Source organism: Oncorhynchus masou, chromosome 1, assembly GCF_036934945.1.
Source record: "Oncorhynchus masou masou isolate Uvic2021 chromosome 1, UVic_Omas_1.1, whole genome shotgun sequence".
NCBI lineage: Eukaryota > Metazoa > Chordata > Actinopteri > Salmoniformes > Salmonidae > Oncorhynchus > Oncorhynchus masou.
This window is the reverse complement of record NC_088212.1, coordinates 16,173,404-16,185,568: the sequence shown is the minus strand read 5'-3', so window position 1 is coordinate 16,185,568 and position 12,165 is coordinate 16,173,404. Positions and strand designations below refer to the sequence as shown.

Sequence of the window (12,165 nt, the reverse complement as noted above, 5' to 3'; positions counted from 1 at the left end):
CAGAGCAGCAGGTGGTTTACAATTTGGTGAAAGCCATAGCTGGTGGTGTTATTCAGTTTGGTGAAAGCTCGAGCTAATGGTGGTATACAGTCTGGTGAAAGCCAGAGCTGGTGGTGTTATACAGTTTGGTGAAAGCCAGAGCAGCAGGTGGTATGCAGTTTGGTGAAACCCAGAGCAGCATGTGGTATACAGTTTGGTGAAAGCAAGAGCAGCAGGTGGTGTACAGTTTGGTGGAAGCAAGAGCAGAAGGTGGTATGCAGTTTGGTGAATGCCAGAGCAGCAGGTTGTATACAGTTTGGTGAAAGCCAGAGCTGGTGGTGTTATACAATTTGGTGAAAGCCAGAGCAGCAGGTGGTATGCAGTTTGGTGAAAGCCAGAGCAGCAGGTCGTATACAGTTTGGTGAAAGCCAGAGCAGCAGGTGGTATACAGTTTGGTGAAAGCCAGAGCAGCAGGTGGTATACAGTTTGGTAAAAGCCAGAGCAGCAGGTGGTTTACAGTTTGGTGTAAGCCAGAGCTGGTGGTGTTATTCAGTTTGGTGAAAGCTAGAGCTAATGGTGGTATACAGTTTGGTGAAAGCCAGAGCAGCAGGTGGTATACAGTTTGGTGAAAGCCAGAGCAGCAGGTGGTATACCATTTTGTAACTGCCAGAGCTGGTGGTGGTATACAGTTTGGTGAAAGCCAGAGCAGCAGGTGGTATACAGTTTGGTGAAAGCCAGAGCAGCAGGTCTATACATTTCGGTGAAAGCCAGAGCAGCAGGTGGTATACAGTTTGGTGAAAGCCAGAGCAGCAGGTGGTATACAGTTTGGTGAAAGCCAGAGCAGCAGGTGTTATACAGTTTGGTGAAAGCCAGAGCAGCAGGTGTTATACAGTTTGGTGAAAGCCAGAGCAGCAGGTGGTATACAGTTTGGTGAAAGCCAGAGCTGGTGGTGTTATACAGTTTGGTGAAAGCCAGAGCAGCAGGTGGTATACAGTTTGGTGAAAACCAGAGCTGGTGGTGTTATACAGTTTGGTGAAAGCCAGAGCAGCAGGTGGTATACAGTTTTGTGAAAGCCAGAGCAGCAGGTCGTATACATTTCAGTGAAAGCCAGAGCAGCAGGTGGTATGCAGTTTGGTGAAAGCCAGAGCAGCAGGTCGTATAGAGTTTGGTGAAAGCCAGAGCAGCAGTTGGTATACAGTTTGGTGAAAGCCAGAGCAGCAGGTGGTATACAGTTTGGTAAAAGCCAGAGCAGCAGGTGGTTTACAGTTTGGTGTAAGCCAGAGCTGGTGGTGTTATTCAGTTTGGTGAAAGCTAGAGCTAATGGTGGTATACAGTTTGGTGAAAGCCAGAGCTGGTGGTGTTATACAGTTTGGTGAAAGCCAGAGCAGCAGGTGGTATACAGTTTGTTGAAAGCCAGAGCAGCAGGTGGTATACCATTTTGTAACTGCCATAGCTGGTGGTGGTATACAGTTTGGTGAAAGCCAGAGCAGCAGGTGGTATACAGTTTGGTGAAAGCCAGAGCAGCAGGTCTATACATTTCGGTGAAAGCCAGAGCAGCAGGTGGTATACAGTTTGGTGAAAGCCAGAGCAGCAGGTGGTATACAGTTTGGTGAAAGCCAGAGCAGCAGGTGTTATACAGTTTGGTGAAAGCCAGAGCAGCAGGTGTTATACAGTTTGGTGAAAGCCAGAGCAGCAGGTGGTATACAGTTTGGTGAAAGCCAGAGCTGGTGGTGTTATACAGTTTGGTGAAAGCCAGAGCAGCAGGTGGTATACAGTTTGGTGAAAGCCAGAGCAGCAGGTGGTATACAGTTTGGTGAAAGCCAGAGCAGCAGGTGGTATACAGTTTGGTGAAAGCCAGAGCAGCAGGTGTTATACAGTTTGGTGAAAGCCAGAGCAGCAGGTGGTATACAGTTTGGTGAAAGCCAGAGCAGCAGGTGGTATACAGTTTTGTAACTGCCAGAGCTGGTGGTGGTATACAGTTTGGTGAAAGCCAGAGCAGCAGGTGGTATACAGTTTGGTGAAAGCCAGAGCAGCAGGTGTTATACAGTTTGGTGAAAGCTAGAGCAGCAGGTGTTATACAGTTTGGTGAAAGCTAGAGCAGCAGGTGGTATACAGTTTGGTGAAAGCCAGAGCAGCAGGTGGTATACAGTTTGGTGAAAGCCAGAGCAGCAGGTGGTATACAGTTTGGTGAAAGCCAGAGCAGCAGGTGTTATACAGTTTGGTGAAAGCTAGAGCAGCAGGTGGTATACAGTTTGGTGAAAGCCAGAGCAGCAGGTGGTATACAGTTTTGTAACTGCCAGAGCTGGTGGTGGTATACAGTTTGGTGAAAGCCAGAGCAGCAGGTGGTATACAGTTTGGTGAAAGCCAGAGCAGCAGGTGTTATACAGTTTGGTGAAAGCTAGAGCAGCAGGTGTTATACAGTTTGGTGAAAGCTAGAGCAGCAGGTGGTATACAGTTTGGTGAAAGCCAGAGCAGCAGGTGGTATACAGTTTGGTGAAAGCCAGAGCAGCAGGTGGTATACAGTTTGGTGAAAGCCAGAGCAGCAGGTGTTATACAGTTTGGTGAAAGCTAGAGCAGCAGGTGTTATACAGTTTGGTGAAAGCTAGAGCAGCAGGTGTTATACAGTTTGGTGAAAGCCAGAGCAGCAGGTGGTATACAGTTTGGTGTGTGTGTGTGTGTGTGTGTGTGTGTGTGTGTGTGTGTGTGTGTGTGTGTGTGTGTGTGTGTGTGTGTGTGTGTGTGTGTGTGTGTGTGTGTGTGTGTGTGTGTGTGTGTGTGTGTGTGTGTGTGTGTGTGTGTGTGTGTGTAAATTATTCAAATAATATGCCTACAGTATATAGTGTGACCCAATTGTGTAACAAGCAATATGTTACCTACTGCAAGACCCAGATTGTGCTAAGGAATCTTTGGTGTCAGTCAGTTTCACGCTGGTACACCCCTACCACAATAGACTGTACAGATAAGCTTATACAAGTAAAGTCCATTTAAACTGCCCCCCATTCCCGTACTCAACCACTAGTGCCAGGAACATGGAAGATTGCTCTGCAAATTATAGCAAGGGACAGAGCCATGCCACAATGGGAAAGAGGTTTTGAGACAAACAGTCTGAAGTTCCCATAGCTATATTAACATTGTTCAACTCCAAGCCACAGTCATTATGGGTAATTAATACATTGTTCAGTATTCTACCCTGTTGTCCTGATACCTTATTGAATCTTAACACACTCTACATCTTCTCTTGTCTTTCACAGAGACTGAACTAGGTGATCAGAACCGGGTATTTGCCAGCCGTGGCTCCAACGTCACTCTACCATGCCGGCTCCACCGCCAGCATGGGATGTCCTTCGGCAGCGTGGGCATGAGAATCAAGTGGACCAAGCTGTCTGCAGACGAGTCTCTGGAGGAGGATGTGCTAGTGTCCATGGGCTTCCACAAAAAGAGCTACGACAGCTTCCAGGGTCGCGTCCACCTGCAGGAAGCCGACGATGATGACGCCTCGCTGGTCCTTAGCGACGTGTCCCTAGATGACGTGGGAAAGTTCCGTTGTGAGGTCATTGATGGCATTGATGATGTCATCCATGAGGTTACCTTGGAGGTGCAAGGTAGTGTAGGCTACAGCGATGGTAAATCCTTCTCTCTTTACTTCTGCCTCTGGCTCTGCGATGGGCATCATCTCATCACATCATCCCACATTTCCTCATCACCCCCCACCATTTTATCTTGTCTTCTTTGTCTTTATATTGTGGTTATACTTTACCCTGTAAATAGAGAGGAGTTTTTCAAGACCAAGTAGCCTGACTTGCAGGGGAAAAAAGTATTTTGCATTTTAGCAGATACTCTTATCAAGAGTGACTTACAGGAGCAATTAGTGTTAAGTGCCTTGCGCAAGGGCACATCGGCATATATTTTTTTTACCTAGTCGGCTCTGGGATTTGAACCAGCGACCTTTCGGTTACTGACTCAACGCTCTTAAGCCGCCATAGTCCTACCCATGAACTACTGTCTGGTGGAAATGAATGGTTTAAAGACCAGAGCCAATACATCTCTTTCACGGACTGGCTGTTCCCTTATTTTCAATACCTCACCACCACATTATTGATTTCTTTGCAGAGAGACAAAAGACGAAAGAGCTGACATCTTTTGTTAATTTATTCAGATCTTGTGCTGAATACATTCACGCAGTCTAACACTGCAGTAAACTAAAACACATTTTCCAACTGAACTAATACCACTCCACATCTATCCAGACATCCTCATTACTTATACCATTTGTATAATGATGAAATGAGTCCTGTTCTTCCTTTTAATATGTGGCACAAATACAACCACATGGCAAATTATCTATCGGTAAAAGTGAGTCAGCCTAAATGCATTCAATACTATTATATGGTCCTCGTTCCTATTTGGGCCAAGACCGCCAAGAACGCCTGAGCAGATTTGGGTCTTGGGTAAGAAAAGGGATCTTTAACAGAGAGAAGCTAGTTCGCTAGCCATAATGAAAACATGCTGGTACAACAAGCCATTGTTAACATTGGAACAAAATAGTCCAATAAAAAGCCTTAATGTTGGTTGTGATTTCTCTTCAAAGTACCAGTAATCAAATCAAAATGTTATTCTGTTTACGGCTGTGCGCATATGACAATCCAGCACTCGGGTACTTAGGCTACGATGGGATGCAGGATTTTGTAACAGATGTAACTACAGATCGGGTCTGGTCTACTTAGTTCATTGACTGTACATGAACCAGATAAAATGAGGGAGTGGAATGTCTCTCTTCCTCTTACATCTCTGACACAAAGAACATTAATGAAGGCTGAAGAAGTGATGTTGAGGTCAAATTCTGTGCTCTCCAAGAACATGTCAACAATCACTAAAGCCTGATGATAACCACCTTCCCCTCAGGATTTTCACATTTATAAGGGATTACATTTTGGTGGAGGCCGGACAAATAAAATATTTAACAGGACAATAGAGGAGTGGACCAGCAAAGTCTGAGTTAAAGGAATTAACTCATCACACTCAAGGTGCTGTTTTACAGCTGTTAATTACATAACTGAACCACCCAATGATTGACACCAGAAGTTCAATTTGTACTTTGTATTATAGTGCATTCAGGTTGTTTTGGCCTAACATACTTACATATATACTTACATACATAGATCTTAATGTGAGCCAGTTTGCTACAGCAGGAAAATAATCCTGCAGCAACAGGAATTGTGAATTATTATGTGGATTATAATTAAAAGACATTTTTGTAGGAGTTGACACATTTTTCGTAAGGGTATATCAAGTCTGAAATTTCAAAGAAGAAATTACAAACTTCCGAGGCCTTTTAAACCTCAAATACACTACACGTTTTAGATTTCCTGCATTGCAGGAAATATCTCAAGCCACAGGGAGATCAAATTAAGGTCATGCATCTGTAGCTTGGCAATTGCAGCCTAATTAAAACATGAACAGCTTGTTTGGTAAAAGAGCAGAGATCACACCTAGCTTGCGTGAGATGAATCTCCCTTCCCTGCTGGGGGGCAGACAGCCCACGAAGTTAGATAGTTAGCGAAGTCTGGAGATTCTCTGTCTCTCTGGAGACGGCTGCTCTTTTAACACTCACCAGGAGCCGAACAACCAAGAAGAGAAATGGCTTACACTCACTAACATATACTATCAGATCGTATGTCAGAAACCCCCATTGCCTCATGACTGGTCCGGTCTAGACCCAGGACCACACACATTCTTCATCCCACTGGATGTCTGGGTCTGTAAACCAACAGTAGGAGGAGTGTGTTAAACATAAATCCAAAATCCTTTGTTCCATACACTTCCTGAAACTGGAATTACAAACACGTTGCCACTGGTTTAAAAGGAATAATGGTCAGCTTTAGAATCATATTCCTCACCTCAGTATGTAATGATGTTTTATGTGTATCTGTATGTTTACGGTATATTTCTATCTACTGTATGTACAGTTGAAGTCTGAAGTTTATATACACTTAGGTTGGAGTCATTAAAACTCGTTTTTCAACCACTCCACAAATTTCTTGTTAACAAACTATAGTTTTGGCAAGTCGGTTAGGACATCTACTTTGTGCATGACATGAGTAATTGTTCCAGCAATTGTTTACAGACAGATTATTTCACTTATTTCACTTATCACAATTCCAGTGCGTCAGAAGTTTACACACACTAAGATGACTGTGCCTTTAAGCAGCTTGGAAAATTCAAGAAAATTATGTCATGGCTTTAGAAAATTCTGATTGGCTAATCAACAAAATGTGAGTCAATTGGAGGTGTACCTGTGGCTGTACTTCAAGGCCTACTTTCAAACTCAGTGCATCTTTGCTTGACATCATGGGAAAATCTAAAGAAATCCGCCAAGACCTCAGAAAAAAATTGGAGACCTCCACAAGTCTGGTTCATCCTTGGGAGCAATTTCCAAATGCCTGACGGTACAAATTAATCTGTACAAACAATAGTACGCAAGTATAAACACCATGGGACCTTCATACAGCCTTCATACCGCTCAGGAAGGAGACGCGTTCTATCTCCTAGAGATGAACATACTTTGTTGCGAAAATAGCGAATCAATCCCAAAACAACAGCAAAGGACCTTGTGATGATGCTGGAGGAAACAGGTACAAAAGTATCTATATCCACAGTAAAATTAGTCCTATATCGACATAACCTGAAAGGCCGCTCGGCAAGGAAGAAGCCACTGCTTCAAAACCACCATAAAAAAAGCCATACTACGGTTTGCAACTGGACATGGGGAAAAAGATTGTACTTTTTAGAGAAATTACCTCTGGTCTGATGAAAAAAAATGGAACTGTTTGGCCATAATATCGTTATGTTTGGAGGAAAAAGGGGGAGGATTGCAAGCTGAAGAACACCATCCTAATCGTGAAGCATGGGGGTGGCAGCATCATGTTTTGGGGGTGCTTTGCTGCAGGAGGGTCTGGTGCACTTCACAAAATAGACGGCAAGGTAAATAATGTGGATATATTGAAGCAACATCTCAAGACATCAGTCAGGAAGTTAAAGCTTGGTCGCAAATGGGTCTTCCAAGTGGACAATGACCCCAATAATCCTTCCAAGGTTGTGACAAAATGGCTTAAGGACAACAAAGTTAAGGTATTAGAGTGGCCATCACAAAGCACTGACCTCAATCCTATAGAAATTTGTGGGCAAAACTGAAAAAGCGTGTGCGAGCAAGGAGGCCTACAAACGTGACTCAGTTACACCAGCTCTGTCTTGAGGAATGGACCAAATCAAATCAAATCAAATTTTATTTGTCACATACACATGGCTAGCAGATGTTAATGCGAGTGTAGCGAAATGCTTGTTTCTGACATACGATCTGACCAAAATTCACCCAACTTATTGTGGGAAGCTTGTGGAAGGCTACCCGAAATGTTTGACCCAAGTTAAACCATTTGAAGGCAATGCTACCAAATAGTAATTGAGTGTATGTAAACTTCTGACCCACTGGGAATGTGATGAAAGAAATAAAAGCTGAAATAAATAATTCTCTCTACTATTATTCTGACATTTCACATTCGTAAAATAAGGTGTTGATCCTAACTGACCTAAAACAGGGAATTTTTACTGGGATTAAATGTCATGAATTGTAAAAAACTGAGTTGAAATGTATTTGGCCAAAATGTATTTGGTGTATGTAAAACTTCCGACTTCGACTGTATAAAGCATGGGTAACTATGCACTGGGTTTCTGTCCTCTGTAGTGACTACATTAAAGGATACATTGAAAATAGTACATGTCATAAAAAGGATTACAAAATATTTTCCACCTTGTTAAAAGAGAACAATTAATCTTATATTATACAATGGGGGGTCTAATCCTGGATGCTGATTGGTTAAAACCTCGTTCCAACCAGTGTCTATTCATCAAGTTACCGCCCGGCTAAAGCTGTGACGTTAAAATGCCTATTTACTGTTCCATCTGACTGCGCAATCTACTGTTTCATCAGACCAGCCAGGCAATTTATGAAGTTAATCTCCACTCTAAAAGGCATTTAGACATTATCTCCTATTTCTTTTAGACTAGCATTTGGTTTTCAACAGCGGAGATTTGTATAAACCTTACTGTCTGTCTCTCTCCAAAATTTGCAACGTTGTTTCAATCCTAAAATCCCGACGAGACAGACAGGCTGGCAGCTTTATTCAGCCAGTCGAAATCATGAATCAGCATTATTTTTATGGATATAAACAAAGAATTGTCCATGTGAAAATATGAAACGCAGCTAGTTTGCTGTCATTTCAGTTTCAGTTTGAAGTGATTGTGTTTGCTGTGTAGTTGGCTAGCGCTTCCGGCGAGAAAGCAAATGTTCTATGCCAGGCGATATCGTGCATCATTAGCTCATTGTTATGGATACATCCCCCAAAAAATCACTAGAAAACAGCTTAGCAAACACAAATGCAGCTACTTTGCTGGTTTTCTGGCTGCACTGTCATGACTGTGTTAGCCGAAATTGGCTAGCTGGCAAGCAAGGGATAAGAACGTTAACAGCCATCATGACAACAGAACATTTAGAACGACTGGGTCACGTCCATAGATTAAAAACAAAAATAAATTAATCAAAATATTTTTTTTATCAATAATTATTTGAATATGTTATTAACCTGTTGTATAAACGTGATAATGCCCTCGAAGCCAGTTGTTGGGAGAATATATTGGCACAGTTTGCCGGGTCCTCAACAAAACAACTCCCTTGTCAATATATCCTCCAAACACCGGTTTCGAGAGCATTTTCACTTAACCCCAACTCCTTTCTCATTCCCAGGTGTGGTGTTCCCTTACTCTCCACGGCTGGGCCGATACAACCTCAACTTCCACGATGCCGAGCAGGCTTGCTTGGACCAGGACTCTGTGGTGGCCTCCTTTGACCAGCTCTACGAGGCCTGGAGGAGTGGCATGGACTGGTGCAATGCCGGCTGGCTGAACGACGGGTCCGTGCAGTACCCCGTCACCAAACCTAGAGGGCCCTGTGGAGGTGCCAACATCAGGGCGGGCCTGAGGAACTACGGCCAGCGTGAAAAGTCCAAGAGCCACTATGATGTCTTCTGCTTCACCTCTGGCCTCAAGGGTGAGTTGGTGTTTCCTTTGTGTGGTTGTTTTCCTGTTGATCATTAAAAATGCAGTGTGTTATGTATCATTGAGACACAATTATTCAAGTAGCAGAAATAGATGGACATACATTGCAGTAGGGCAGAGTTCATCAACATAGCTAATAGACCTTTTTGTAAAGTGAGGCAGAATAACCCCAACCCAAATCCTCTGTTGACTTTTGGCCGACCTCAGGACGTCTCTACTGGCTGGTGCAACCCGACAAGCTGACGTTCACAGAGGCTGTTCAGGCGTGCCAGAATGACGGGGCTGAGATCGCCAATGTGGCCCAGATGTACGCTGCCTGGAAGCTGAACGGCTATGACCGCTGCGACTCTGGCTGGCTGGCTGACGGCAGCGTCCGCTACCCCATCTCCAGACCCCGCAGGAACTGCAGCCCAACAGAGGCGGCCGTGCGCTTTGTGGGATTCCCTGACAAGAAGCAAAAGCTCTTTGGTGTCTACTGCTTCAAGGGCCAGCAGTGAAGAGGGAATGTCAGGACTTAGCCCTATGCACAATACCAACTTAACCACCAAAGAAAAATAATGACAACACCAATAACACCAATACATGTCGGGAATTCATTCGCATGAACTAGCATGAGCTCATTACCTTACCAAAACTGTGCTCGTTTTTTAATTCTTACAAACTATAAATATTGTAAAAACTAATTTTCATACTGCAATGACCTAAATATATTTTGTAAGCTGAAACAAGAGTTATTCCTCGTCATGTAATAACACAACACCATGGTTGAAATTGTGACAGAGACAAGGCCTGGATGAGTTACATCATCCTCGTTTGTTTTGTCCTCCACAAATTGAGTGTGTGAAGAAATAATGGTTGGAGCGTTTATGCTCTATTTGGCCAGGAAATGCTTTTGAAGTTTCAAAAAATGAAACGAATTGTCTGTGACAAAATGCATCAGGTCTAACTAACATGCATATCAAGCAATTTGTGGACTAAATTTCATTAACATAATAACCACAGTTTGACTATGGAAGTTCTGTTTTCAGTAACACTTGCACAGTAATGCTACCACAAACTACGACAGACAAAAAACAATAACAACAACAACAACAAAATCACATTTTAATCCCCATCTCAAGTGAATCTTCATCTAACATTTGACAAAGGAGATTCAAGTCAGCGAGCTAACGTTCCTGTATGTCCTGAAACGGTGAACCACACCCATAGAAAAAATGGTTCCAAAAGGGTTCTTTGGCTGTCCCCATAGGAGAACCCTTTTTGGTTCCAGGTAGAACCCTTTTTGGTTCCAGGTAGAACCATTTTTAGTTCTAGGTAGAACTATTTTGTGTTCAATGTAGAACTCTATGGGGAAAGGGTGCTACGTGGAACCCAATAGGGTTTTCCTGGAACCAAAAATGGATCTTCAAGGTGTTCTCCTATGGGACAGCTGAAGAACCATTTTTGGTTCTAGATAGCACCTTTTTTTCTAAGAATGTATTGTTCCAAAGTTTAAAATAGTTTCAGAAAAGTTTGTTTGCTAACTCATAGACCCTTGTCCCTTCTCTTTGCAAGTGTTACTTTAATAATGCATGTCTCTCCTCAACATCTAAATACTTCCACCTCATACTAAGAATCCTCTGGGGTGCTTTTCAACTTTATGAACTGTGATCCGATCTTTTAACATTTCTGTTTAAAGCATAGCATGAATGTATGTGTCCCGGACTGTCACTCCTCTTCATAGATAGTTTAGATCAATAGATAATCATAAGTCATACTGAGCAATTATTGTAACTAATATAACCCGTTTTGTTATTCTTTACAAAGTGTTTGTATTGCCTTTTTCTAATTTTCTTTTTATGTCACTATGTGTGGCATATTGCTTTGTCAAATTGTTTTCAATAGTTTTTTTGTAACTCTTTTGAGAGAATCTTAATATGTACTCCCCACACTTGCTCCTCACCCAAATCTTACTTAGTGTACGGTATTATATTGGACGAAATTCTCAGATTGAAATCGCAACAATTCCTAGGTATAATTTAAGCTAAATTTCAGTGAAGGAAAAATCTCAATGTACTATAGTGTTGATTGTACGGCATCACATAAGAGGCATCCACTTTGAGAGTTCCCAATTTGATTTTTTTTAAACAATGTTGAACAGTTTTTGTCTTAAAATCAATGAAACGCAGGGTCTGACTTAAATCCTGACTTGAAGAAGTTGGTCCAGTCCAGACTCGAAGAGCAAAAAAATCACAAAGTATTTGCTACCAATTTGAACTCAGACTTGAGATTAGCCTGTTCTGAAGTTAATTCTGGAATGATAATATCCAAGGGCAGTAACCAGATGAATTGTATATGCAGTGCATATAAAGTGGTAAATAAAGAGAGTGTTTAGAAATACCACGTGACTTCTATGTCTCCATATTATGTTAAATGTTTTAGTGTTCCCTCAGCATTACAACACTAAAATGGACCCATTGGATAATCAGGTTGACAACTGAGATGTGTGTTGACTATAGCCATAACCACAAGCCTAGTGGAGACAATATTGGTCAGTAAAACTGAATATAAAAATGAAGGAAGTGATCTTTATTTTATTTTTGTGTTGCATTTAGGCTTACCTTTCTCTCACTCTCCTAGATGGCATTGACACAGTAGCATGTGGTTATTTGATTGAACCTGGTTTACTAACTGCAGTCACATAAAAAAGAAGAATACTTTTCTAAAGCATGATACACATAATTGGCGTTTTTCACATTTGTGTTACCTTTTTATTCACACATCCCTTGGTGGAGGTGTTTTTTGTTTTCTAATGCCATTTACCATTTTGAACATAAGACCAAAATGAAAATAAAGACTTGGTAATAAACTTTTGACACCGACTTTTTCTCCTCCATTTAATGGTAGTTCTGTGTGTTTCTGTTGTCGTTGGATCTGGACCAGCATACATGGATTATGTTTCTACTTTCTATAAATGCTGAGGTTGACATTGGTGCAATAGAAAGCTGCTGGAAGGAGCAAAGGAGTTGGCAAATGAAGGGCACTCTCCTGTCTCCATGTTCTGTGTACAATGGTGTTTTATATTGAAAGTAAATTGCC

General features: G+C 42.2%; 1 protein-coding gene across 2 annotated transcripts in view; it reads left to right on the top strand.

The window, feature by feature from the left end:
* LOC135521016 (hyaluronan and proteoglycan link protein 1-like) overlaps window positions 1-11,948 on the top strand; it is a 44,994-nt gene extending 33,046 nt beyond the window's left edge. Inside the window, exons 2-4 of one of the 2 annotated variants that reach the window (XM_064947036.1) lie at window positions 3,231-3,581; window positions 8,777-9,079; window positions 9,295-11,948. In XM_064947036.1, the coding sequence (XP_064803108.1) occupies window positions 3,231-3,581; window positions 8,777-9,079; window positions 9,295-9,584 (944 nt within the window). In that variant the 3' untranslated portion in view covers window positions 9,585-11,948. Of the gene's footprint in view, window positions 1-3,230; window positions 3,603-8,776; window positions 9,080-9,294 lie in introns of both variants that reach the window. The other variant, XM_064946955.1, reaches the window with a different exon arrangement.
* The last annotated feature ends 217 nt before the right edge of the window (window positions 11,949-12,165 follow it).